Genomic DNA, 27,798 nt, shown 5'->3' with positions numbered 1-27,798 from the left:
GGGGCGGAGGAGGCTGAGTGGTGCAGTGAGGGACAAACAAAAGGAGGCGCCGGAGGGGCGCAGCGGCTGGCGGCGGGACAGAGCGGCAGGGGTTCGGGGCTGCCGGCTGGGCGGCCGCGCGCGGCGGGCCCAGGTGAGTGGGTGGGGTGGGGAAGGGGGTGCGAGCTGTCACCTCTCGAAATCCACTCCTGTACGTCCCCGGCCAGCTGGCTGGCCCCGGGCACCCTGAGTAGCTTGGGCTCTGCCCGCCAGGGCCGGCTCCCTCGGGGCCTCCCGCGGCAGCTCAGTTCGGCCTACCTCCGGGTTCCCCATCCCCCGGGTCACCGGGCCCCCCCCCCGCCGCCTCTCTCTGGTGCCGCGGCGCGCGAGCCCCCTCCCAGGCACCCCAGTGCCTCCCTGCGCTCTACATAACCGGGAGTTTCCGCCTCGGCTCCCCAGGTCCCCTTGTCATCTCCTGGGTTCCCCCAGATCCTCACCCCTCCACACACACACGCCCCCCTTACTAGAGGTTCCACCTCTGGGTTTTCTCCTTGGCAGTTTTTTTTTCTGTTTTCAAAGGTTCCCCTTGCTCTCTTCTCCTGGGTTCCTGGTCCCCTCCTCTTCCCTTACACCCCTCCCTCCTCTTGACTGGGCTGGAACTGTGCCCTGACTTGGGGGCAGATCCCTGGCTATGCTTGTGGGGCCTGGCTGGGCTGGGGTTGCTGGGAAGCCCAGTCCAGGGTCTGAGGCTCCGGACCCTGCCGGTGTCCTGTGCATCCAGATGGGCCTGAGAGCCAGGTCTGATGAGGTCTGGGCTGGAGACCCAGCAAAGTTGGCTGCCCAGCTGAAGCAGCATAAACGCTGGTTCTTGAGGTTCATGATGATTCTGCTTCTTTTGTTGACTGCTTCTTTCCCCTGGTCTGGACTGGACTGAACCAAGATTGGGCTGGTTCTTAGCTGATGCCTGTGCTGCCTTTTTTGGAAAGGAGGAGAGATGGTTGGGGGGTGGCTGGCAACCTCCTCCTGGTGGGGACTTGGCTGGAAGGGTGGGGCCGCCCCTTGGTGACCATGCTCCCCGGAGGGCTCTTCTGCTGCCCCACCCCCGGAAGCCTTTTGAGGATGAGGTGTGAGGATGAGGAGGGAGAGAGCTTGGTGCGGGAAAGGGACTTTGGGCCTAAATTGTGGAGGAAGGATTTGGGGGAGCTGAAAGGCTCCCAGGGGCCTCTCCCACCTTTTCCATTAGGAGTACCTTTTACTCCTGACGAACTGTATCCTGCCCTTTGAGCAGACAGAGTGGCAGACAGACAGACTGGAGGCAGGAGGAGGAGGTCTGATGTTGGTGATCCCTCCTGTGGAGAGGATGGGGGAGTGAGAGCTTCGTTCAGAGGGACTGGGCAGTGCCCATGGCTCAGTCACACTGGCATTGCCTTCGTGAAGGTCAAGTTTTCCTCTGGCTCAGGAGGGGAGGCAAGGACAGATGACAGTGCTGGAGGACTGGCTTTTGGAGAGGTGCTGGGGCATGAATGACTGGGCCCTGCCTCCCTGTCTTCCCAGTTTTAGAGATTCTTTGGGGTTAGCTCTAATGCCCCTCTGCCTTCTGGGGGCTGTGAGGCACAGCACAGGAGCCCAAGAAATATTTGTGACTTCCTCCTGGAACTCAACCAAATACTCCATCCCTTGGGCACATCCGCTAGGAAGCTGTTTCCTCTGCAAACTTCGAATGGCCTTTCTGGGTAGTGGAAGCTCCTGAGGATTGCCCCAGTAGGTCAGAACTCAGGGAGCTGGCTTGGCCTGGACCTCGCCTGCAGAAGTTGGAGCGAAGGGATCGGCCTGGTTCCTGACTCTCCTGAGAGTGGAGGTGATTCTGGGTTTTCACAGACTTTCACGGGGAGTCAGATGGGTTGGATGTGGGGCCCTGGAGCCCAGCACACCATCTCTCCATCCCTTGACTCATTCATTCATTCATTCAACCATCCTTTGGTAAGTGCCTGGTCTGGGCCAGGAATGGTGCTACGAGAATACAGTCCCTGGCTACAGTCTGGGAGGAAAGGCAGACAGGAATACATTGATACAGTGGCCAGCATAATACTAGAAATATTACAGAGGCAACCCAGAGGAAAGAGGCATCAGCTGTGGGTGAATGTGTAGGGGGTGGTCAGCGTGTGTTTCCTGGAAGAGGAAGGGTTAGAAGAATCAGTGCCAGTGAGTCCAGAGGCCTGAGTTCTGGGCATGTCTCTGTCATGGGCAAGTGACTGGCTTTCCCAGCCTCCGTGGCTTTCCCAGCCACTGGCTTTCCCAGCCTCTTTGCCGAGGAGGGGAGGGGTTGGGGTAGAGACTGGCTCCCATGGCTTCTGTGCCTTTACAGACGCAGGTGCTTCGCTGTCTAGCTGCCATCACTCTGTGTGGGATTGCCAGGTTACTGACTGTCTCCCTGTAAGGCTGGAGACCATCTTCTGCTTCTTTCCTCCTAGCACAGTGCCTAGCATTGAGTAGGTGTGATAAATGTTCAGTGGTGTAAACAGCTGAAAGGCTCCACGATCCCTTTGTCTGTGTAACCACGCCTCCTCGCCCCCCTTCCTGCTAACTCCTCCTTGTCCTTTGGCCTCCCTTGATGGCTGGGTCACACTCCCAGCGCCTGGCTGGCTTAAATACTCCCCCTACCCTGCTGTAGCCTGACCACACTTCTCTCCCCGCCTTCCTAACTTGTCTTGTTCCCTCCTGTGAACAGTTCTGAGCAGAGTGCCTGGCATGTAGTAGATGCTCACTAAACAGTTCTTGACTATAGATGACGGTTGGGTTGTTTTTTTTTTTTCTTTTTTGCGGTACGCGGGCCTCTCACTGTTGTGGCCTCTCCCGTTGCGGAGCACAGACTCCGGATGCGCAGGCTCAGCGGCCATGGCTCACGGGCCCAGCCGCTCCGCGGCATGTGGGATCTTCCCGGACCGGGGCACGAACCCGTGTCCCCTGCATCAGCAGGCGGACTCTCAACCACTGCGCCATCAGGGAAGCCCAATGGTTGGGTTTTGTGTTTGAGTCAAACTCATGTGTCTGGGTTGAGGGTGTGTCTCTGCCTGGATCCAGCTCACCCTTCTGTAGCTCACCTCTCGCCACTTCCCGCCTCCAGTCCTAGATCCAGCCAGGACACTCAGCAGGCTCTAGATGTCGTGTTCTCTCCCCTCCAGGCAAATGTGCTGGTCCTTCTCCCTGGAATGCTCTCTCTCCAACTCCCACTCTTCCCCAGCAGTCAGCTCAGGCAACACCCTCTCTGGGGAGCCTTCCCTGACCCTACTAGTCAAGGTCTAGTGCTTCTTCCATGTCCCCATAGGGCCCGGGCTCTCAAGAGCCAGTTGTAATTGTTGCCTTGGCATATCCCCCGCAGACCATCTGATTCTCTGTCATCACCCCAGAGCCCAGCCCAGGCCCTGCACCGAGCAGGGGCTCCGAAACTGTCGGCAGCACAGCAGGTAACGCTGATAGTCACACACGTCCCTGCTGACTGTAGCTCTTGCTTCCTTGTAGGGAGGCAGCTTCCATGGAGCAAAAGGAATGCCAGGACCCTGCCCAGACAGACGTGGGCCAGCCTCAGCACCGACAGCCAACTCGCAGATAGCAGAGCCTTCCGCAGGGTAAGGACTGGGCCCCCACCCTCCAGGCCAGCCGAGCAGGTGCCTGGAGGGCAAAGGGTGGTGTCTCTGTCCCTGCAGCCCTTTGCTCTTCTCGCTGGAAGGCCTGGGCTTCTAGGGCAGAGATGCCAGGAAACAGAATTCTTCCTCCTTCTCCTGACTCAGTGGCCAGCTGAGTAGTACGTGGCTGCCATACTCAGGCTGGCGTGAACTTGTATGGCGAACCCCTGGCTTTTGTCACTCTGGGTGGTGGTTCATGCTGTCTCATGACCACGTTTCCTGAGGTGTGTTCTGTGGAACACCAGTGTCTTTGGTCACAGTGGTCAGGTGACTCCGGGAACAATATCTTGTCGTAGTCTGTGCTGCAGGACTTCTTAGACCCTTGAAGGATGTCTCAGAGCTCACTGAGAGCATGGCGAGTCTCTGAGAGGGAGCTAGCAAGTCGTGTTTCCCCACACTTATTTGATCACGTGGACGTCTCTGGGGACGGGGGTTCCTCGTCCTGTGCTTTGGAAAACAGTTTCCAAAGGCAGGAGCGTGCACTGGTTAGGACCCAGACTTTGTAGTCAGACCTGGGTTTGAGTCCCAGCTGTCACATGCTCGACAAGTGATTGTGGGCCAGTCACTGTACCTCTCTGAGCCTCAGTTTCCTCATCTATGGAAAGAGGATAATATTAGCACCTTGCCTCCCTTTAGGGTATTTTGAAGATTAAATATGTTGATATAGGGAAGGTAGCACAGGGTGTCTTAGAACGTGTTCCCTAATCATATAAGGTGTATGTATAAGCTGCTTAATAATTTGTAAAACAAACCTTATCAGTGATCTCTTTGGTCATTTGCGGAAGCTCAGGGAGTGGCCTTGATCCCCCGTTTACAGACGTGGAAACTGGGGCTCAGAGGGAGGAAGCAACTTGCCCAAACTCATCGGGAAGAAGGCAGGGATGTGGGACCTGAGCCAGGTCCTGGAATCCTGGGCTGGGGTCCTTTGTTCTGTGTCCGAGGGCTCCCTGCCTCCACCTCTCCCATCTAGGCTTTTTTTTTTTGGCGGCTGCATTGGGTCTTCGTTGATGCGTGTGGGCTTTCTCTAGTTGTGGCGAGCGGGGGCTACTCTTCGTTGCAGTGTGGGGGCTTCTCATTGCGGTGGCTTCTCTTGTTGTGGAGCATGGCCTCTAGGCGCACGGGCTTCAGCAGTTGTGGTGCGTGGGCTCAGTAGTTGTGGCTTGCGGGCTCTAGAGCGCAGGCTCAGTAGTTGTGGTGCACGGGCTTAGTTGCTCCGCGGCATGTGGGATCTTCCCAGACCAGGGATCAAACCCGTGTCCCCTGCATTGGCAGGTGGATTCTTAGCCACTGCACCACCAGGGAAGTCCCTATAATGTCTTGGTTTTAATGTCATGTAGAAAGTGAGAGTCTCCCTTGATCTCTATCTCCAGAGATTTGAGTGAGGAGGGGTAGGTTCTCCCACATGTATTTTTACCATTTGCTTATTTTCCTAAAACCAAGTCCTGTTAGAGCTGCTGGTTTGCACCTAGCTCTCGTTTCATTTAATGGTCCGCCCTGGACGTCTTTCCCAGGCGAGGGTAGAGCTGTGGGTGAGTCCCGTCAGAAGAGGGCGGTGGGAAGTGCCTGATGTGTGATTTTGTTGACTATCCTGTTTACTGGGACAAGGTCAGCAAACCCCAGCCCTGCCCTGTAGGAGTTTCCTGTTGGTTTTGAGGAACTCTTACCTCCCCCCGCAAGAAGGGAAGACTGAGCCGAGGTCTCTGGCCAGTGATGAGCAGGAAGCAGCAGGTCCTACTTATCTGAGGTCAGACTTCCTCCTCTGTGCCAGGGAGGAATGGCATGGGCCAGCCTGAGAGGTTTTAGCCTCCAGGTTTTGTCCCTCCTCTGTCTGCCTGAGGCAGGGGCTGCTGTGTTGCGTTGGCCTGAGCCTGGCCCTGAGTCCTTTCACCTGACTGTCCTGGTGGACAGCCCGATCTTGGTCCCCCTGGACGCTCCTCTCAGGTTTTAGCCGTGAGGGTGGACAGGTGAGGCGACAGGGTTGGGGGCGGGGGGGGGGGGCTGCCCTGGGACCTGGGTCTAGAGATGCTCTGCTGGGGCGTAGACACCTCAGGCCGGGTTTCGGCAGGAGGAACCCCCGGCCTGGCAGCCTGGCTCGGCAGGGACCGCCCTGGGGGTGAGGTCTGTGCAGAGACGCGTCCCTCGGCCGGCGGTGTTCAGCTCTCCGTCGGGACCCTCTCCCTCTCCCCTGTTTCTTTCTCCCAGTCTTTCCTGGAGTCGTTTTCCTTCTGGCACAGGCCACTTCGGGCCGCTTCCTGTGGGAGCCCGGGAGCTGGCCTCTCGGTGGACGATGCTCTGCTCGCCCTCCTTCCAGCAGCAGAGCCTTCACGTCCACGGTGGCCGCGGTCCGAGCCCAGGCGGCGCGCCGGTCACTGTGAAGTTTGCCATCTTACCCGCCACCGTCTCCTGGGTGAGGTTGTGTCACTTTTACAGGCGAGGAGACCAGGGCTCAAGGCACGAGGGCTCCCGCCCAAAGTCGCACAGTTCAGGTGGCAGAGCCGGGATGTGAACCCGGGTCTGTTTGCCTTGGCAGCCTGTGCTCTTTCTACCCCACCTTCCGTTTGTCTCTTTCTCTAGGTTCTCGGGCTTCGGGGTGCTTCAGAGTCTCCCGAGAGCTTGTTCAAAATGCTGGTTCCCCTGGACCCATCACCGCAGCCCTGCAGAGTCCAAGTTGGGGGGTGGGCCTAGGAACCTGCACTTTGAAGACACTCTGCAGGCCGTCGTGAGGCTGGGGGTCTTCCGACTGTGCCGGCCAACACTGACCAGCGCGACTCTGTCGGCGCCGGTCCCCACCAGCTGCCGCCAGAAGGGTCGCCCTCGGTGTAGGAGCGGGGCTGGGCTCCCTCAGGCCCTGGATTTCAGTGTGTGTGTGCAAGCGGATGAGGTTTCTAGAACAGCTCTTACACCCAGCCACAAACATCTCCCTGTGCGCTTTCCCGACGCGTTTCTACTGCATCTCACATCTCGTAAAAAGTTCTTTGTTTAACTGTCTCTTGAGGACGTAAAACCTCAAAATTAAATAGACACTGCGCTACAGCCTCATGCCAGGAGCCATGTTCCACTGGAGTAAAAGTGGCTGTAAAATTCCATGGCTCTCACAGGGCACCTGGGCACCCTCAGAGGCGCCACTGCCAACCTCATGCCCCCGGCAGAGTTGACCTGTTAGCAGACGTGCTGACCGGGCGGGGCGGCATAGGAATCCTTCTGTCACATCTCCCGGCTGGTGGCCTGGGTCGGGATCCCTGGGGGCAGCCCCCCACCAGCCCAGAGAGCCAGGCGACAGACGGCTTACCCTCGGCCAGGCCCCCTTGGTCCCAATCCCCTTGGATCTCAGCAGATGAGTCTGCGGCCTCCCGTGGGCGCTCCTGCCCACTTTTCGTGCGCTGTCCAGGAAAGCGGCGCTGGTGTTCAAAGCAGATCGAGGCCTGTCTTCAAGGCCCTTCTGCCCGCCATGGGCCCAGACCCAGCACCTGGCTTCCGGGCTCAAACCCAGAGCTGGGCTCCCCCACCAAAGTTTCCTGAGTATGGCCTGCTAGAGTTCCCTGCAGAGACCTTGATTCCATGTACCCCTCCGGAAATGGGGGTCTTGTCCCAGGAAGCATTTCCAGGGTTCTCTGGGTGCCCAGGTAGGTCCAGGAGACCTGCTGGCCTTTGAGACAGGTGGGCACAATGGAAAGGCAGACCTGGGTGATCTTCCCCACCATCTTCTTCTAGCTGTGTGGCCTTGGGCAGGTCAGTTAACCTCTCTGGGCCTCAGATTTCACACCCCTAAAGGGACTGATACCATCCCATGATGGTAACAGCAGCTGACGCTACAGAGGCTTACTGCGTGGCAGGCCCGGAGCCAAAAGCTTTCTATGGACCGCCTCATTCAGTCCTCACCACCGCCCTACCAGGAATAGACTCAGTGGCCACTTCATGGATGAGGAAACCAGAGCCCTGGGAGGGAAGTGACTTTCCCAAGGTCACGTGCTGGTGAAGTGGGGAGCCGCCGCACCTGTGTCTCTGGAAATTGGGGGCCGAGGCCCAGGAAGTACCAGGCGCAGGGCTGGCACATGGTCCACGTCAGTGACCCGGAGCTCATGTCAGTAACACGCCAGCCTGGTGGGGTGAGGGGACGGCCTGCGCCTCAGGCCTGGGCTGTTGCCTGTGAGTGCTTGGCTCGGGGAGCCATGGCCGCAAGCCCCAGGTGGGTGTCCTTCACCTGTCACCCTCCCCCCCCACCAGGCTGCCTGTACCCTTGCAAGTTTGCATGAGAAGCATGAGGACCAACCTGTTTGGGAGGCCCAGCCCACATGGAGAGGAGTTTGGAACGGAAACTTGTTCCCTCCCCCCTCCCACCCTGGGCGTCTCCCCTCTTCTTTCCCGGGAAAGTGAGGGTGTGCCCTTCTACGCAGGGTGCAGGGAGCCAGGTGGTGCCCCAAGCCCGCACTCTCCCCGGCTGGGTGTGGGGACCTCCAGGGCAGTGCCCGTGCTGGGGCGGGTGCGGGCCGTGTGCACCAGAGCGGGCCCTCTCCTCCCCTCCTGCTCTGGGACAGAAGAGGCCCCAGGGTGCTGACCGAGGAGCAGATTCATAGGCCCAGACCACTCCCAGGACAAGACCTGTGACCCAGTGTCTTCCTCCAGCCTCTTGGGTGTGGCCCTTCCCCCTTCCCTGGGAGAGCCTTGGAGGGACAGCCTCCCCAAGGTAGGAGGAGGGGCGAGAGGAGGGGTGAGGGGTGCAAGCCTCCTGCCTCCCCTCCCTCCCGCCTGGGAAGTTTTCCCAGCCTCTCTATTTGGGCTATAACAAAAGGCTCTCTGTGCCCTGTTTACCCACAGCCTAGCCTGCCTGCCGCGGCTCAGGTGTGAAAGCCGAATCTCTGCAGGCCAGCATGGGGGTGGAGCATGCTTGGGTGGTCGCCCAAGGGGGCAGCGTGTCATTTCTTTGACTTCTTTCCCCATCTGTGAGAAGCTTCAGGAGGAAATCAACAATGTGGACTAGGCTGGACACCTAAGGGGTGGTTCTGCGAACCGCTCACCAGCTCTCTGTCTCTGTCCTGTCCTGGGGTCCTGAGCCTGGGCTCCAGAAGTTCAAGGCCATTGAGTGTGGTCTCTGAGTCCTGGGAGGTCCTGGGGGCCTTGGGGAAGCTTGGAGGTATTTGTGCTTGTGGCTCAGCGCTCTCCTGGGTGTCGCCCACTAAATTCTGGGTGGGTTTCTGCAATGGCATGTGGGTTGGGATAAGTATAGTGCACCTTCCTCTGTGCCAGGCCTTGGGTTGTCCCATAATATGTGCATTATGTTATTTTTAATTCTCACAATAAGCCTCTGAGGTACTGTAATATTCCCATTTTACAGGTGAAGAAACTGTGGCTTAGAGAAGAAAAGTCATTCATCCCAGGGTCTGAGCTCACCCACCCTGAGGTGTTGCTTCCCTGCGCCCTGTCGAAGTGTGTGTGTTACCTGGGTAGGGCAGGCAGGGGCGAACTAACCTTTTCCTTACATGATAGATGGCAGGTACTTCTTGTAAACTCTTAGAATATTTAGAAACGACTCGGTGAGGGAGGTCTTTTGTTTTTTTCCCAAGTATTTTTTTCTTCTCACAAAAGTAGCAAATTTAAGTACCACATACTGGAATCATGAAGTATTTGTTGTTTTGTGACATTTTATATTGTTTTATCATGCATGATATGTCATATTATATGCTGGTCAACATCTTTTATTTTATTATTACTTAATATCCCTTGGACATCTTTTGGGTCACTGTATACAGATCTATGAGGTAGGTAGCACTGTTCTTATTTTAAAGTTGCAAAAACGGAGGCTTGGGCTAAATAATTTGCCTGGAGTCATGGAATTATTTCATGCTTGAGCTGGATTTGAACCCGTGTCTCCCCAGTTCTGAAGCTATTGCTCTTCACACTCGCCGAGATCTGCCTGCCACCATGGGGAGGAGAGGGGCTCTCTGGGTTGCCCTAGTTCTGCTGCAGGAACCTGGTCCCGCTTCTCTGCACCTGCGTGTGCTGCACAGTGGGAAGGGTCTAGCTGCATCCTACACACTTCTGCATCTCCCTGGGGCAGGGCAGGACTGGGCAGGGGTGATGCTGCATCCTTCAGTGTCCTCAAAGGCCGCAGGTGCCTCTGCGCCAGCCAGGAGCAGGCCAGTTGGAAGGAGGACCTGAATCTGCTGTCCTGGCGATCATCTAGTAGAGGCTGCCCCCAGCTGAGCCCAGCAGGTGTGAGGACCAGAGAGAGGAGCAGCCAGGAGTAGAAACAGTTGCTTTTGTTCCGGTAAACTTTGTAGGAAATAGTTTAAGCACACACGAACGTTATAAAACTAGAGCAGATATCTTTATACCCAGGGCTCAGCTTTGTTCGACTTTCATGTTTGGCAATAATTGCTTCAGACACACACACGCACACACACGCACACAGACACACACACACACACACACACAGAGACACACACACACACCTCTCTCTCCCTGTCTCAAATCATCTCAGGCACAATATAAGCCTCTTCCCCAATCCCATTTTCTTCCCTCTCTAGATGAAATTAGCATCTTGGTTTTGGGGCTCTCCATGCATGTGTTTATTTATTTTTGGCTGTGTTGGGTCCTCATTGCTGCGCATGGGCTTTCTCTAGTTGCGGTGAGCGGGGGCTTCTCATTGCGGTGGCTTCTCTGGTTGCGGAGCACGGGCTCTAGGCGCGAGGGCTTCAGTAGTTGTGACACACAGGCTCAGTAGTTGTGGCTCGCAGGCTCTGGAACGCAGGCTCAGTAGTTGTGGCACATGGGCTTAGTTGCTCTGTGACATGTGGGATCTTCCCGGACCGAAGCTCGAACCCGTGTCCCCTGCATTGGCAGGCGGATTCTTAACCACTGCGCCACCAGGGAAGCCCCCGTGCATGTGTTTGTACCTTCACTACACTTGGATATGTACATTACAGAAAACCTTATATAAGGTATGTATTATTCTATAGCTCGTTTTGGGGTTCAGCATTGTTTTGGGGTCTGTCCATGTTGGTACGTGTAGCTAAAGTTCACTCACTTTACTGCTTTAGCATTTCACCAGATGCTTAGGGCAATTTATACTTTCTCCTGTTGATGGACATCTAGGTTGTTGATGTTTTGCTATTAGGAACAGCTCCGGAGTGATCATTCTTGTCTGTGGCTTCATGCGTATGTGTAAAGTGACTCTCTAAGATCTTTACCTGGGAGTGACATTGCTCCCTTGGAGGATGCATACATACATTCTATCTCCTCATTTAAGAATTCAACATTTTTGCCAATCGCAAGGGAGCGAAATGGCATGTGACTGTCTTAATTTGCATTCCCCTATTAGTAATGAGATTAAGAATTGTTTCATCCATGAATTTCCTTTTGTATTTTTCTCCCATAAATTGTCTAGCCGTACGTTTTGCCATTTTTTTGCCTGTTGGATTGTCTTTTTCGTATATTTGTAGCAGTTCTATATTTGTTCTGGATAGTAATCCTTTGGTAGTTATACCTATTGCAAATATCTCCTCCAGGTCTGTGGGTTCTTTTCATTTGTTTATTGTTATGTCCTTTGATGTGCATGCATTTTAACTTTAATGTGATCAATAGATCAATCTCTTCCTGTAAGGATTTGTATTCTTTGTGATAAGAAATCCTTCCCTGTCTTAAAGCCATCGAGATGGTCTCTTAGATTTTTCTTTAAACACTTTCAAGTTTTACTTTAGGTCTTTAACTCATTGGAATTTATTTTCCTGTAAGGAGGTAGATGGGGCTATGCTTTTTTCATGTGAGTAACTAAGCCAGCTCCTTTGATGGACACCCATTTTTTCCCCCGAACCTGCATAGACACTGTCATGTCTAAGTTTCCAGAAATTTCGGGGTCTGTTTCTAGTCTCGCTCTTCCAATCCTCTGGTCCGTCCATCCCTCCCTATATCAGCACCACACTGGCTGCATTCCTAGAGCTTTATAGGAAGTCTCCTCCCACGTTATTCTTCCGAATTGTTTTAGCTATTCTTGATCCTTTGGAATCTTGATTTTTTTATATTTTTTTCTTAATTACCTGAGTAAACATATGCTTATAACAGAAAATAGAGGTAACTTTGGGGTGAAAAAAAGATTATAAACAGCAGGCTAATCTCACCACCAATATTTTTCAAATATACGTTTAAGTTACTGCAGGAGGCTTCTTACTCTATCACAGTTTTGTTACCTACTTTTTGCATTTAACGTATTTTGTCATGTTATCAAGTGTTTTGCTCTAACATGTTTTCATTATTTCATAGTATTCCATCATCTGATCATTTAATAGGTATTGACCAATCACCCAGTAACAGGCACCTAGATTGTTTCCAATTTTCCTGGGGTATAAATAACACCGTGATGAACGTTCCTGTGACTGAACCTTTGTCCTAGAGTCTTTCCCTGACAATTGCCAACCTCCCTCCTACTTCCTCTCCCCCCTGACTCAGCCCAGTTCAGCAAACCTTTACTCTACCTTCGGTATTCCGGGCTCTGCACAGAGACTGGGATGGATCTGGAGTGGGCCCCATCCTGTAGGGCTCCCAGTCTACCCCCATCCCCACCCCTTGGTGGTCTCTTGCCCATGAGCTTTACCTGGTACAGCCAGGGTGAACCCCACCTCACTGGTGGGTGTCAAGCCCTGACCTCCAGGAGGGCACAGTCTGTAGCTTTAAACAATGCATCTGTTCTGGAAGAAGGAGGATTAGCTGGGCTGGAGCTCAGAGGACAGCAGGGCATGGGGCCTTTTTGTCTTTCTCAGCCACCTCGCTTTCAACCCTTTAATCTTTGCCCTCTATTCAGGATCCTCTGCAAATTCTCCATCTCTTGGGGCAGAGATCTGATCTGACCCGACTCCCCATCACCCTCCCGAGATTGCCCTCTGAGAGCCACAAAAGAACACCTGAACTCTCCACTTGAGAGCTTATTTTTTTCTTTCTTTTCTTCTAGACTGTATTTATTTTAAATTCTGTACTACTTTTCAATCACAAAGGTAAGGCATGCTGGTAAAAAATTCCAGTTTCCTTTCATCCTGCCTCCTATTCCCACTCTAAGAGGGAGCCGTTCCCCGAGTTGGTCAGGGTTTATCAGCATGGGATTGTATTTATTTATTATTCTGGCTCTCGCTTTTTTCCAAAATGGCATTACATACAGAGCTCCTTTATTCTGCTGAAAAGGCCCTGTTGTATTCTAGAGGCTTCTTTAAGGGACCAGGATCTGCTTTCTGCCCGCCTCCTTTGTGCCTGGCCCCACCTAACTCTGCCCCTTTGCCAGGTGTCAGGGCAGGCGTCTTGGGTGCTTTTTCTCCTTCCGTTTCCTTCCTTCGTGCTCAGGTTCTGCGCTCTTTTCATCTACCCATCGACTGCCTGTTGAAGTCAGGATTGCTGTCGGGGGCCAGGTCTGCATCTGTCTTAGCCTCATTCCACAGATGGGGGAACTAAGGCTTAGAGAGGTGAAGTCATCTGCCCAGCGTCACTCCATTGCTGAGTGGCAGAGCGCAGGCTGGCCCGGCTGGCCCCCTCCCTCCAAGCTCCTATCACCGTTCTTCCTTGCTCTCCACCTGCCTGAGATCCCCCCCACAGGCTGCCGGGGAAACCTCCCTCTTGTGACTTCCTGATAGTCCTGAGAGCTTGGCAGGGCACCTGTTACCACGTGCATTTTGTGGATGGGGAACCGAGTCTTGGCTGCTGGAGGTGCCTCTCCCTCCCTGCTGGCTGTAGGCAGGTACTGCCAGGCCCAGGGAGTGTCTGTAGTGGTGCCAGTGGGAAGGGAGGTGTCAGGTGGGCGGAGGCCTGGATCACGTGCCCCTTGGTACCCTGACCACCTTATACAAAATGTGGGCACATCCATGACAGATTCTCTGTTCCCTTCCTGACGGGGAAACGGAGGCCCCAGGAGAGAAGCTGTTGCACACCTCTGCTAGGGGCTGTCCTGGCTGCGGAGGACCGGAGGCCTCAGTGCAGGGAAGGGATGAATGCACTGCCTACAGGAAACTTCCTGAAAAGGGAACTCTCCGTAACTAGGAAAACAGGCCCCTTTTCCCTTATGGTGCTTTCCTGACCACCCCCAGGTGTGCCCTGGGGCAGCTGTCAGCTGGGATCTGCTCCATCTGAGTGGCTTCCTGGAAGCGCTCCACCCCAGAACTGGGTTTGAAGGTGGCCTCTAATCCCTGACAGGCAGTGCGAAGTTGGGCATGTGACTTCTCTCCCCAAGCTTCAGTTTCCATACCTATAAAATGGGCATGAGGAATATTATTCAGCCTAGAAAAGGAAGGAAATTCTGGCACCTGCTAAGACATAGATGAACCTTGAGGACATTACATTAAGTGAGAGAAGCCAGTCACAAAAAGACAAATATTGTATAATTCTACTTGTATGAGATACCTAGAGTAGTCAAATTCACAGAGATAGAAAGGAAAATGGTGGTTGCCAGGGGCTGGGGAGGTGGGAATGGGGAGTCGTGTTCACTGGGGACAGAGTTTCAATTTTGCAAGGTGAAAAGAATTCTGGAGATGGATGGTTGGCGATGGTTGCGCAACAAAGTGAATGTACTTAATGCCCCTGAACTGTTATGGTTAAAACACTCAAAATGGTTAAAATTGTAAATTTTATATTTTGTGTATTTTACCACAATAAAACTGTTGTGAGAAAAAAAGAAAGGGTGCCAAAACAGTGTGCACCTCTTGGGCTCCTGAGGATTCTGGGCTGGGCCATCATTCTCAGAAGGAGCTGTTCCCCCCAGGGCCCTCAGGGGTGGTCAGGAACTGGGAGGGGACCCAAAGCTGCCTCAGCCTCCTCCCTTGCCCCGCCCATCTGAAGCTGTGGCCCCACCCACCACCCAGGCCCCGCCCTTCCCCGCCCCACTTCTTCCCCATCCCTCCTCAGGCGCTCTCTTGATACCGTTATTGAGCACCCGCTGTGTGCGGTAGACACTTGTCCTCCAGCAGCATCTGGAGGAAAGGTTGGAGATTGATGACACCAGTGCAGACTGCCTGCTGCCCTACTCTGTCCTAAGTGCTTTAGAAGCATGGAGTCCCCTGGGCTCTTCCGGGCAGCCCTGCGGGGAATCTGCCCCTGGCATTTGTGAAGAACCTGAGGCTGAGAGCCAGGGAGGACCCTGCCCGAGGCCAAGCCAGCAGCAGAGCCCTGGCCTGCACACAGGTCACATGCTTTCGGCTGCTGGCTGCCCCCTGTCACCTCCACTCCAGAGGGGCTGCCCCAACCACCTGGCCGTCTCCTCTTGGGGCCAGTTGTGGGGAAGGCACGGTCCCTGGCACCCTGGGGACTAAAGCCTGGGCTTTGGCACCTGCACCTTCTTTCCAGATTTCCCCGAAAACGCCATCAGAGAGGGGCAGTGACTTGTCCAGAGCCCCACAGTGAGTTGGTGGCAGAGGTGAGGCAGAAACACGGTGCAGCTAAAGGGTGACCCCTCCCAGACAGGTCCCCCACACGAGGCCGGACCTGCCCTTCTAAGCTGTGTGACCTGGGCCCCTGGCTTTGCCCCTCTGAACCTCTGAGGCCTCCTCGGCACAGTGGAACGGGCGCTGGCCTGGGCTGAGGAGGCACCAGCAGCCTCGGGGGCCAGCACAGGACCGTCCCCTGCACGAAGCCCTCCTCAGCAGGGAGGTGGCATCCATCTCTCCTGCCATAGCCATGGCTGCCCCCTGCCCTGACTCGAGTCTCGTTATTTGGACACTCCTCTGTCTCTCCCACCCCTCCCCACACGCTCACACTGGCCCGAGAGCCCCCTGGGGCAGGGGCGTTTCATTGGTCACATTTACTACCCATAGAGGAACGGGCCAGGGGCTGAATGGAGAGCTTAGAGCGTGCTTCGAGACAGGTGTTTGGGGGCCGGGGGGGGGGCGGGAGGAGCCAGACACGCTCGGTGGATGGGACTGTCTCCTACCTCTTGGAGCCTCAAGTCCCTCACCTGTGACGGAGCTGTGGACAGTTCCCACCTCAGACCCAGAAGGAGTTAGGAAGGCGACATAAGCAAAGCCCCAGGACAGCAGGGGCCCGGAGACAGCTCCTCACCGGGAGAGGCTGAGTGTTCTCCAGTACGTGACACACCCACTCCCCCGAAACAGTGAGGTTGCAACCACATCCTGCCTGGTCATCAGCCTCCACCCCCAGCGTCTGGCATCCTGCCCTGGCAGTCTCGTCCTGGACTCTCCGGGGCAGGCTGTTGCACATCCTTGGGTCCTCCGTCCTGGCCCCTCCTACCTTCCGGCCCCCAGTCTTTGGGCGCCTGCCTGGATGTGGACTCGGGGAGCCAGGAAGGGAGGGAGGAGTGTCGGGGTGTCTTTCAGCTGGGGGCCGGCTGCGTGATTCAGCAGGCCCTCCCCTGGACGGCTGCTTGCCCAGGAGTGTGGGTGGTGTGAGGGGCCAGCTGGTCATTAGAGGGCCCGGGCCTTCCTGTGGGGCAGGCTCTCACCCTGGCCTGTGAGTCCCGGCCTCACCAGGAGGGCTGACCCCCTGGGCTGGAGCCGCCGGCTCAGGGAAGGTGGTGGTGGTGTCTGCTGGCCTTGCGGTGACCTGAGCTCTGGGAACCCCGCGGGGTCAGGGAAGCTGAACTCCTGGGCTCTATCTCTTGGCCCTGCCCTGCGTGGGGCCTTGGGCAGGTGGATGGCGAGGCTGTGCAGTGGTGAGGATCTGAGTGGGGAGGTGGAGGGACAGGCCTGAGTTGGATCTCGGCTCTGGCCCTGAGTAGTAGAGTGACGTTGGGCAGGTGACTCTCCCCTGAGCCTCAGTCATCCCATCTGTGAAATGGGACCAAAGATAGACCCTACATCTGGATGTCAAAGGGACCCCACGAGGAGGATTCCATGGTAATGACCAGCCCGGTGCCTGGCACACGTTCTCTGTTGAGCACCTCTATTCCCTCAAGGGGTCTAGGTTTGCTTTCCTCCTGTCCTCACCCGTCCCGGCGTGCCCGAGGAGGATGAGATGGGAAGCATCTGGTGTTTGCAGGGAGGCCCTGTTTTATGAAGTGTTCATTACTTACTATTGTCACTATTAATATTATGAATAATCAAAATAATGTGGCCCCGTCCCATAACCTGGGCACCCTTGTGCCTCTCCCAACAGAAACAGACCCATTTGTCAAAACACAGGTATTTAGGGACCTCCCCAGCAGCCCAGTGTTTAGGAATCTGGGCTTCCACTGCAGGGGGCATGGGTCTGATCCCTGGACAGGGAACTAAGATCCCACATACTGCGCGGCACAGCCACAAAAAAAAAAGTGAGTTCATACTCAGCCCCCTCTTCTGCATTTGGGTTTTCTCACACTTTGAATAAATCTCTTCGGACCACTGGCGCAGCTTCGTGGCAGCTGGTTCCGAGTGAACTGGAAGCTTTCAACTAGCCCCTCTGGTTCTGATCATTAGCAGGATGGGGTCTAGACAGGAATTCAGGAATGCTCCTGCTGAAACGTGGGGGTCCCTGTGAGGCTGCTTTCGCAGTCTGTCAGCGTGACCTGGATCTCAGTGCTCAGCCTTCCTGTCTATGGAATGGGAGGCTGCCTGCCTTCCCTCTGGTGGTTTCCCAGCCACCTGGTGAACATATGGTTTCTGGACAGACGCCGATCCGTGGGCTGGCCCATGAGTGTTGCCCAGCTAGTGTGACTCACAGCTAGACTTGAGGTAGAATTTTGGACAGTGGGTCCACTGTCTCCTGCCTCTGATCCCTGGGTTTCAGAAAGCCAGGCCACCCTGTAGTAACCCCCTCCCATGGGTCCCTTTCAGGTTGAACCATGATTCCGGTGACAGAGCTCCGCTACTTTGCGGACACGCAGCCAGCGTACCGGATCCTGAAGCCGTGGTGGGACGTGTTCACCGACTACATCTCCATCGTCATGCTGATGATCGCGGTTTTTGGCGGCACGCTGCAGGTCACCCAGGACAAGATGATCTGCCTGCCGTGTAAGTGGGTCACCAAGGACTCCTGCAACGACTCGTTCCGGGGCTGGGTGGCCCCCGGCCCAGAGCCCCGCTACCCCAACTCCACCATCTTGCCGACCCCCGACACTGGCCCCACGGGCATCAAGTATGACCTGGACCGGCACCAGTACAACTATGTGGACGCTGTGTGCTACGAGAACCGCCTGCACTGGTTCGCCAAGTACTTCCCCTACCTGGTGCTTCTGCACACACTCATCTTCCTGGCCTGCAGCAACTTCTGGTTCAAGTTCCCTCGCACCAGCTCGAAGCTGGAGCATTTTGTGTCCATCCTGCTCAAGTGCTTCGACTCGCCCTGGACCACGCGAGCCCTGTCGGAGACGGTGGTGGAGGAGAGCGACCCCAAGCCGGCCTTCAGCAAGATGAACGGCTCCATGGACAAGAAGTCGTCGACGGTCAGCGAGGACGTGGAGGCCACCGTGCCCATGCTGCAGCGAACCAAGTCTCGGATCGAGCAGGGCATTGTGGACCGCTCGGAGACGGGCGTGCTGGACAAGAAGGAGGGGGAGCAGGCCAAGGCGCTGTTCGAGAAGGTGAAGAAGTTCCGGACCCACGTGGAGGAGGGGGACATCGTGTACCGTCTCTACATGCGGCAGACCATCATCAAGGTGATCAAATTCATCCTCATCATCTGCTACACTGTCTACTACGTGCACAACATCAAGTTCGACGTGGACTGCACCGTGGACATCGAGAGCCTGACGGGCTACCGCACGTACCGGTGCGCCCACCCGCTGGCCACGCTCTTCAAGATCCTGGCCTCCTTCTACATCAGCCTGGTCATCTTCTATGGCCTCATCTGCATGTACACGCTCTGGTGGATGCTCCGGCGCTCCCTCAAGAAGTACTCGTTCGAGTCCATCCGCGAGGAGAGCAGCTACAGCGACATCCCCGACGTCAAGAACGACTTCGCCTTCATGCTGCACCTCATCGACCAGTACGACCCGCTCTACTCCAAGCGCTTTGCCGTCTTCCTGTCGGAGGTGAGTGAGAACAAGCTGCGGCAGCTGAACCTCAACAACGAGTGGACGCTGGACAAACTGCGGCAGCGGCTCACCAAGAACGCGCAGGACAAGCTGGAGCTGCACCTGTTCATGCTCAGCGGCATCCCCGACACCGTGTTCGACCTGGTGGAGCTGGAGGTGCTGAAGCTGGAGCTGATCCCCGACGTGACCATCCCGCCCAGCATCGCGCAGCTCACGGGCCTCAAGGAGCTGTGGCTGTACCACACGGCCGCCAAGATCGAGGCGCCCGCCCTGGCCTTCCTGCGCGAGAACCTGCGGGCGCTGCACATCAAGTTCACGGACATCAAGGAGATCCCGCTGTGGATCTACAGCCTGAAGACGCTGGAGGAGCTGCACCTGACGGGCAACCTGAGCGCGGAGAACAACCGCTACATCGTCATCGACGGGCTGCGCGAGCTCAAGCGGCTCAAGGTGCTGCGGCTCAAGAGCAACCTGAGCAAGCTGCCACAGGTGGTCACGGACGTGGGCGTGCACCTGCAGAAGCTGTCCATCAACAACGAGGGCACCAAGCTCATCGTGCTCAACAGCCTCAAGAAGATGGCCAACCTGACGGAGCTGGAGCTGATCCGCTGCGACCTGGAGCGGATCCCCCACTCCATCTTCAGCCTCCACAACCTGCAGGAGATCGACCTCAAGGACAACAACCTCAAGACCATCGAGGAGATCATCAGCTTCCAGCACCTGCACCGCCTCACCTGCCTTAAGCTGTGGTACAACCACATCGCCTACATCCCCATCCAGATCGGCAACCTCACCAACCTCGAGCGCCTCTACCTGAACCGCAACAAGATCGAGAAGATCCCCACGCAGCTCTTCTACTGCCGCAAGCTGCGCTACCTGGACCTCAGCCACAACAACCTGACCTTCCTTCCGGCTGACATCGGCCTCCTGCAGAACCTGCAGAACCTGGCCGTCACGGCCAACCGGGTGAGTGGCTCGTGGCGGGGGTGCTCCTGGGTGTGGAGTCTTCAGCTGTGGTTCCCAGGACCCCCTGGGAGGAGCTGGTTGAAAATACAGATCCCCAGGCCCCGGACCAGACCTGCTGAATCAGAATCTGTGGGCTTGGGAGGCCGTCTCTGCCGCAGAACGTGGCAGAGGTCACCTGCCAGGAGGGATGGTGTGGTCAGGCGGGGCCTGTCCCCGAGGTGGCCTTGGGCAGGTTCCTCGAAGGCAGTGATGTGCACGGGCAGGAGGTCCACGGCCTGCTCTGCTCTCTCAGAGCTCGGTCGTGGGAGGTGGGACTTAGCCTGGAGCTTGCAGTGTCTTTCTCAGCTTGTCCTGGACCAGATTTGGAGCCCAGGATGGGCCCACCAGGGACAGAAACTTTGTGGGTGACTGGTGCAACTCCCAGCGCCACTCACACCCTTTCCCCTCTGTGTTTTGAGGGTGGCAGAGGGCAGAGTTGAGCTTAGCTGGGGCTGGTTTGTTACCACTTGCCTTTCTGGAGAGGAAATTGTGCGAACCGTTGTGGGCCCGTGGTACTGGAGGCCACGCCCGGGAGACGATCGAGACCTCTGGCGGCTCCCGTGCACCAGCCTCTTGCCTGTCTGGACAAGCCCCCCACCTAAGGGCCCCTCCGCGGAAGCAGGCAGGTGAGGGTTGAGGGCAAGTGGTCCTGTGGCCTTGTGGCCTGGCCTCTGCCGTGGAAACAAAGGCACAGCTGCTGGGGGGACCTCTCCCTGCCCTGCCCACCTCTTCTGGGGCCCTGCAGGGAGGTTGATATTGGAAAGAACGTCTTCCCGGTTTGTTCCTACTCTGAGTGGAAACCCTCTTGCAGTGAAGAGGGTGGTATCAGGGTGGACACTCTCGCAGCGAGGCTAGGGGTGATGGAAGCCCGTGGCTGGGGGCTGGGATGCTGAGGGAGAGCCAATCCAGCCAGCACCTCTGCGCCTCTGTTGCCGGCAGCAGCATGAAGCCGCCCCGTGGGCTTATGGAGCTCCTGCTCTGTGTCCACCCTGCGCTGGGCACCCCGCTCCCGGCACCCTGTGAGTCCTCCTGGCAGGAGCTCTCTCCAGCAGCCTGGAGGCAGGCAGCCCCTGAAATGTCCCGTTCTAGGAAAGGACGTGCCTTCTCCAACATCACCCAGGTTGGAGGGTCCAGGCACTCCAGACCTCTGACCACCAGAACCCCTCCCGTCTTCCCTAAGCCTCTCTCCCTGTAAACCACAGAGATTTTGACAAATCCTTTCTCCCTCCCTCAAATTATACCTGTGTGCATGTGTGAGAACGTACAGGGGTGAAGGTCAGATCCCAGGCTGCTTCACTCTGGAGAATCCGCCTCCAGGGCCTGGGACAGGTCCACCGGTCAGGAAAATTGGCCTCCCGGGGAGAAGCCCCATTTGGGGAGCATAGGACAAACACACACCTCCTTTAGCATGTTGAGGGGGACCAAGTGGCCCCCCCAGAGCACAGTGCGGGACCAGATTGACCCTGGATTCGGGGCTGCCTTGGGCATCCCAAGGACCCCTCGTGGTGCCCACTCTGTCCCGGGAGCTGTGTGGCCACCAGGTCTTGATGGGCCTTACCAGCCAGTGGAGGGTGGAGGGTACAATTCCCGACCTGTCCCCACCCCCAGCTCCTCACCCCAGGCATGGCTGCCAGGTCATGCCTGTTGGCTGAGGTCACCCCTCAGGAAGAGCTGGGGGCAGGCACGCTGTCGCTGTCCCGAGGAAGGAGACCCTCTGACACCCGGTTCAGCACAGTGCTTAATCATGTCCTGTCCCCGCCCACTGGAATGCTAGAGGCCTTTGTAGGGAAAAAAGTTCGCTTGGCCCAGTCCTAGTCAGGCTCCTCCTTTTAGGCAGGAGCCCCCCTCCCTTCCTCCCTCTGGGCCTGGCGGTTCCTTGTGAGCCACCCCGGGCTATGGGCCTCGTGTGAATGGACAGGCAGGGGCGAGTGTGGCCCGGCTCAGGCCCTCGGCCTCTGTTTTCTTAGGTTTAAACTCATGTTAACGAATACCTCGATAAGTGGGCGTCCACTTGTTTGGTTATTCATTGGTTCATTGATTTGGGGAATGTTTTTTGAGCGCTCCTAGTGTGGAGCAGGGAGCTGGGGACCTAGGAACAAACAAGCGACTGCCCATCCTGAGCTCACCTCTCTCAGGGAAAGACAGGCAACCAGCATTTAGCTCAGTGGGCGAGACTAGGCTGGGGCACAGCGGAGTGGCCTCAACCCGGACTTACCCCAGGGCAGGCGGGCCTCCTGGAGGAGGGGGCATCTCATCTGGCCCTGCAGGGCAAGGAGTTAGCCAGGTGAAGAGGAAAGGGAGAGTCTAGGAGGTTCTGTCTACAGAGAGCTGAGAGCCCAGGGGGAGGAGCCGTGAGCTGAGCCCCTGGAATTTGGACTTTCCCCTGAGGCCAGGGCTTGAGGAGCGTCCTGTTCTTCCCACTTGGTTTCAGATAATCTGTCTCACGTCCCTTCCCTCGACCCTCTGACAACAAGGACCTTGGCTCTTTCGTCCAGTGCCTGACATGGAGCAAAACGTTCACCGAATTCCCATTGACCGAGCGAGGAAGGGATATGCCGCCTTGGAATTCAGAGAGCTCGCTCCTGCTGCGACTCGAGGGTATTGGGGGTGGGGCAAGGTGAGAGGTCAAGAGCTGATAGAAAGCCCGTGGGCCGCTATCAGGCGGGGGCGAGGCCTGGACTGGCAAGGGCTGCCAGGGATGGCGAGACGGACGGATGTGGGGGAGACTTCGGGGGTGGACTCCACAGGACATGGGCGGGATTGGATGTGGGGAGAGAGAGGTCTGACGTGACTCGAGGTTTCTCACGTGGCTGCCTGGGTAGCTGGAGGGTCATTGAGGCCAGGTGTGGGACAAGGCACAGGTTTTCAGAGAGTAGAGCGTAGGTCCCATATTGGGACATCCAGCGGACCAGGTTGAGTCAGCCTGAAGCCCAAGGAGTTGTCCCCCCAGGCTCCTGGGTGAAGGTGGGTCCTCGATGAGGTCACGGGGGGAAGGATGGAGGGAAGGGGAGTCTGGCTCGAGCCTTTGGGATTGACGGTGACGAGCCGGGCCAGGCAGGAGTGGGTGGGCACACAGCCCACGGGGAGTCAGGTGAAAGGAGAACAGATGCATGTCCGGTGGATTAGGAGTGACCGCTGGTGGCTCTGGCCAGGGAGTTTCCAGGGTGGGCAGCGGCAGAAACCAGATCACGGCGGGCCAAGGAGAGAGACGGTGTCTTTCCGAACGGTTTGTTGGGAAGCCTGGAGAGGCTCCTGGGAGGGTTGTCTCTTTTGCAAAGACCAGGTGGACTTGAGGGGGAGCCAGTGCTGATGGGGGAGCGGCTGAGACCCCTGAGGAGGTGGGAGAGGGAGGGATTGGGGTGACGGGAAACGACTTCACACCTTCAGCGCAGGATCACACCTCACGAGGGACAGGAGTGGCCCGGGTGGGGCACTGAGCCACCGAAGGCGCCTTCTTTTCTTTCCACGCGCCTGGAAAGAGCTCGTTGATGGGCTGGGGGGTGCTCCGGGGAGGGGACGTGTCAGGGGGAGGGCTCCGATGTGAGCCCCAGCTCTGCCACCTGCTGGTCCAGCCTCTCCCGCTCCCTGGCCACTGTCTGTCACCAGAGGAGGCCAGTGTTGGGCGCAGTGGGGTCTCTGGGATGCTCTGGTCCGTCCGTCCTGCCGGAGCCCACTTCCCATCTGCCCTCTCACCTTCATGTCCCTGCTGACCTGGAAGCCACCTCTGCCCCGTACCTGACCACTGGGCCACGTTGAAGCCCCAGGTCAGGAGTCCCCTTTAAAACAGTCACAGTGTCCCTCATGGCATGGCCTCTGCCTTCTCAGCGGGAAAATGGGGACAGTGACAGAGCAAGCTCCCCGTCACCCTCACATGGGCTCGGGCCCAAGTCCCTTGGCTCCTGCCCTGCTGGAAGGGTCCCTCCTGCCCACCGTATCTGAAGGAGGTGGTTGTAGGAAAATAGGCTCAGTCAGAGCTCGTGTTTGTAGCTGATTGCTCACAGGAGGGTGGGGAGGAAGCTGGCTTTTATGGGGTTCTTCCCGTGTGGCAGGAGACACGGCAGGTCCCCACCCAGGCTGCACCATCAACAGTGTGGACATTTAAGAGCACGGACTGTTGAGCCAGGTTCGAATCTTGGCTCCACCACTCTCCAGCTATGAACCTCTAGGCAGGCTGGCTCCTTCAGGGCCTCAGTTTTCCCATCTGTAAAATGGAAAGAGTGTTTACAAAGTACTTACAGGTAGTTCCGAGGGTTCAGTGAGTTAATAGCATCAGCGCTCAGAGCGAACCTGCCCTGTAGTAAGTGGCATGTGGGTGTTGCCCATTATTCAAATTTTGCAAAATCAGAAGGAGGGGGCTCTGAATGGCCAGCACTGGGTTCCCCGCACCCACCATCAGCCTGTGACTTGACAGGTAAGGAAACTGAGGCCCAGGAAGGGGAAGTGATTGGTGAGCTCTCCCCAGTTCTCAGCAACAATTAAGGGTGTGGAATTTTCTCAGCAGGCTGCTCTGCTTTCATAAATTGCTCTTAAACCAGGCAGGACCAACAGCCTGGCTCCTGGTGAGCCCTGGGCGGTGGAGGACGGGGTGTGATTGGGAGTAGCTGGCTACTGTGATTTGCTTCTGGGGTGCTAGGCGCTGGGAGACAGCGGGGAGCACAGCACACCCAGCCCTGCCCTCTCAGAGCCCCCTGTCTGGGGGCGACAGGAGACCAAGCAGTTTGACCATGGAAGGGATCAGTGCTGTCCGGGGGATGTTGGGTGCCATAGGTTACCAGGAGGTCAGGGAGGCTTCCTGGAGGAAGTGACTGCAGAGCTGAGACCTAAAGAACTGGGGAAAGTTAGCCAGAGCTGAGACCTAAAGAACTGGGGAAAGTTAGCCCAAATTGTGCTGGTCCCTGGGGTCTGGGATAGCTGAAATGGGCATCAGAGAAGGTGCTGGTACCCAGGGAAGGGAAGCCCAGAGGCCCAGGTCCGAGGTGCGCCTGCCTCACTTCGCCCTCTGCTCCTTCCCTGTAGATCGAGGCGCTGCCCCCGGAGCTCTTCCAGTGCCGGAAGCTGCGGGCCCTGCACCTGGGCAACAACGTCCTGCAGTCACTGCCCTCACGGGTGGGCGAGCTGACCAGCCTGACCCAGATCGAGCTGCGGGGCAACCGGCTGGAGTGCCTGCCCGTGGAGCTGGGCGAGTGCCCCCTGCTCAGGCGCAGCGGCCTGGTGGTGGAGGAGGACCTGTTCAACACTCTGCCTCCCGAGGTGAAGGAGCGGCTCTGGAGGGCTGACAAGGAGCAGGCCTGAGCCACCACGGGCACTGAGCACGGGCCGCCCAGAACAGCCAGCAGCGGGGCCTCCAGGGAGGCTTCAGGCCCGGGAGCCCAGGAGACTCGGACTGACCACCAGCCCAGCCTCTCAGTGGGGGCGGGGCAGGAGCTGGGCCACAGGACCGCCCCTGAGGGGCTGGCCCCTTTCTCCTCAAGACTCACGCCCCCGCGGGGCAGGCGCCTGAGGGGGAGATCAGAGACCTGTAGTCCATCTCTGAGCACAGTATTTGGACAATCAGGGCCTCCTCCCTGGAGGCCATCTCTGCCCCAGAGGCTGAGCTGACACCAGAGGTCCAGGGACACCTACTTAGTTCTTGGTATTTATTTTCTCCGCCTCCCACCCCCTCCCTCCAGATAACTTATACATTCCCAAGAAAGTTCAGTTCCGATGGGGGGTGTCTGAGGAAGGGTGGGCTGCGTTTCCCTTTTCCTTTTTTTGGTGGTTTCAAAACCATTTAGGGCCCACCCAGCCTTGAGCTGAGCGGTCCAGGGTGAACCAGCTGTGGGACGGTCACCCCAGAGGTGCCAGGCTGGGCTCTGGTGGCACGGCCCGTGGGAAAGCAGGCCACCAGGCGGAGAGGCCAGGCCTGGGGTTTGCCGCAGCAGTTTAGATTTTTTTTAAGTAAAAAAAAAAAAATAAAAAAAAAATTTTTTTAAACTCTAAAAATTGATGGTTTGGGTATTAAAAAGAAAAAACTAAAAAAAAAACAAAAAAAAACAAAGGACACTAAAGGCCAGTGAGTTGGGGTCTCAGGGTGGGACAGCAGTTCCCCTTGAGGAGAGCAGCAAGACACTGAATTGTGTTTCCTCCCCCCGGGGTGCAGGCTGCAGGATGTCTTCCGAATCTGCTGTGACCTTGGTCCAGGAGTCTGTAGTTCCTCTCCCCGCCTGGGGCGGGGATTGTCGTGTCTTGTTTTTGGTGTCTTGTTTTCTTTCTCCTCCATGTATCTTGGCAGGCTCTCATTTCTGTGACTGTTGGCCGAAGAGAATGTTCCGGAGCTTCCAAGAAGGGAGGGGACTCGGGTTGGCTAATCCCCGGATGAACGGTGCTCCATCCCCCCCCCATCCCTTGTCGCGGTGTTAAGGAGCCCAGAGGAGCCCCCTCACCCGGACTCTCTTTTCCCACCTCACGCTCACGAGTTTGCCCAGTGCTACTACTGGCCTCAGCCGCTGACGTCAGTCCTGTCACCACCTGGTCCTTCACAACGGACACTTGGAGGCGGGGCCACGGGTGAGGAGGTTGCCGCCGGGGAGGGCGGGCTATCCAGGTTCCGGTTCCAGTTTCTGTCCCAGGCGCCTGGCACGTGCAGCCCACTCAGCGCCTGGCGGCGGGAAGCCAGCTCACTTTAGATCAGTCACCGGGGTTCCCGCTTTAGAAGGGTCCCCACCTTAGATCGATCACTTGGACATTAAGGCACGTTTTAGCGTCTCGTCTTAATGATTATGTCCACTCGTCCATTTGTGTTTTCTGCGTCGTGTCATTGGATGTAATCCTCCGAAATAACGCACACTAGCCTCTGACAACCATGAAGCAATCTGTTACACGTGGGTCTGAACTTGTAGACTCGGTTCAAATATCAAATAAATCTATAACAGAAAGTAGCCTCTGGAGGTCTCTATGTCACGGGGGGACCCTTCCCTCAGCTGTCTGGGGCCCGCTCAGCCCCGTGGACTGGTTTGTGGAGTGACCATTTATCGGGCACCTAGAAGATAATGAACTCTGCTCCTCTGCCTGCCCCGTGATCCCGGAAGCTCCTCGGAGGCAGCTACAGGACACGAGCTGGACGCAGCCCCTGTTCCACATCCAGTGTGGGCCCCACCAGGATCCCACAGCCAGCACGTTCTCTGCTGGCTGAGGCCTAAGGTTCGGGCCCTCCCGAGCTTTGATGGGAGGGAGGGAAGGGTGCTGGAATGGGAGCCAGTAGTCTCGGGTCCTTTTCCCAGCTCAGTCATCCCCTTTGTCAAACTGGGCAAGCCCCTTTCCTCCCATGCCCTCCACATCCCCAGCTGTGCAGTGGGCACGTCCACTCTGCTCCCATCCGTCCCTTGTAATTCCAACAGCCAGTCTCCAGGGCTCTGCAGAGGCAGTACTGAGAGTCACCGTGGGCAGGCCTGACCCAGCTTCTAGCCCCTTTGGGCTGGAGGTGCTGAAGGTGTTGGGGTCAAGGGCAGAGGCTGGGGGAGATGGGCGGAGTTGTCTTCAGATTCTAGCTCTGCCATTCATTAGATGTGGACCCTCGGTTTCCTCATTTATAAAATCAGGATTGTTCTGGGGCTTACTCAGCTTTGTGATAATTTTGCTGGTAGGTGGAGTTTTTAGCAGAGGGCCTGGCTCCTGGAAATCAATAAATGATCTATCTTCCTCCTGGCCCAGCAAGGCTTGTGCTGGGCCAACGTGGGCCCTGGGGCAGGGGTCTTTTGGTGAAGAAGAAAGGTCATTGTGGGGGGCTTCCCTGGTGGCGCAGTGGTTGAGAGTCCGCCTGCCGATGCAGGGGACGCGGGTTCGTGCCCCGGTCTGGGAAGATCCCACATGCCGCGGAGCGGCTGGGCCCGTGAGCCATGGCTGCTGAGACTGTCCGCAACGGGAGAGGCCACAACAGTGAGAGGCCTGCATACCGCAAAAAAAAAAAAAAAAAAAAAAAGACCATTGTGTCAGACCTTGGCCTTAACAATGAGTCCTTACCTGCTGCTTGGGCACCTCCTCTGGGACACACCAGAGTCTGTTCTTCCTCCCTACATGGGACTTTGACCCCCCAGGTGACCTCAGGAGTGAGTCAAGAGTCCCTCTCTCTTCTGCCTCTGTCGTGGGATTTTTGACTGGGAGGCCAAGCAGCTGGGCTGGGCAACCCCCTAGAACACCCTCCTTTATCTCGAGAGTAGAGGT

General features: G+C 56.8%; 1 protein-coding gene across 3 annotated transcripts; it reads left to right on the top strand.

Annotated features, from left to right (window-relative positions):
* Positions 1–8: 8 nt before the first annotated feature.
* On the top strand, positions 9–26,516 carry LRRC8A (leucine rich repeat containing 8 VRAC subunit A). 3 transcript variants are annotated; one of them, XM_060154147.1, is made up of 4 exons: positions 9–133; positions 3,499–3,605; positions 17,396–19,560; positions 24,616–26,516. In XM_060154147.1, the coding sequence occupies exons 3-4, from the start codon at positions 17,404–17,406 to the stop codon at positions 24,889–24,891; spliced, it is 2,433 nt and encodes an 810-aa protein (XP_060010130.1). In that variant the 5' UTR covers positions 9–133; positions 3,499–3,605; positions 17,396–17,403; the 3' UTR covers positions 24,892–26,516. The 3 variants fall into 3 exon arrangements, with proteins under 3 accessions (XP_060010130.1, XP_060010133.1, XP_060010131.1); XM_060154150.1 differs by lacking the exons at positions 9–133; positions 3,499–3,605 and adding an exon at positions 8,193–8,346; XM_060154148.1 differs by lacking the exons at positions 9–133; positions 3,499–3,605 and adding an exon at positions 16,365–16,480.
* Positions 26,517–27,798: the final 1,282 nt, after the last annotated feature.

The sequence above is a fragment of the Lagenorhynchus albirostris genome, chromosome 7 (assembly GCF_949774975.1).
Source record: "Lagenorhynchus albirostris chromosome 7, mLagAlb1.1, whole genome shotgun sequence".
Classification (NCBI taxonomy): domain Eukaryota; kingdom Metazoa; phylum Chordata; class Mammalia; order Artiodactyla; family Delphinidae; genus Lagenorhynchus; species Lagenorhynchus albirostris.
This window is presented reverse-complemented; position numbering and strand designations above follow the sequence as displayed.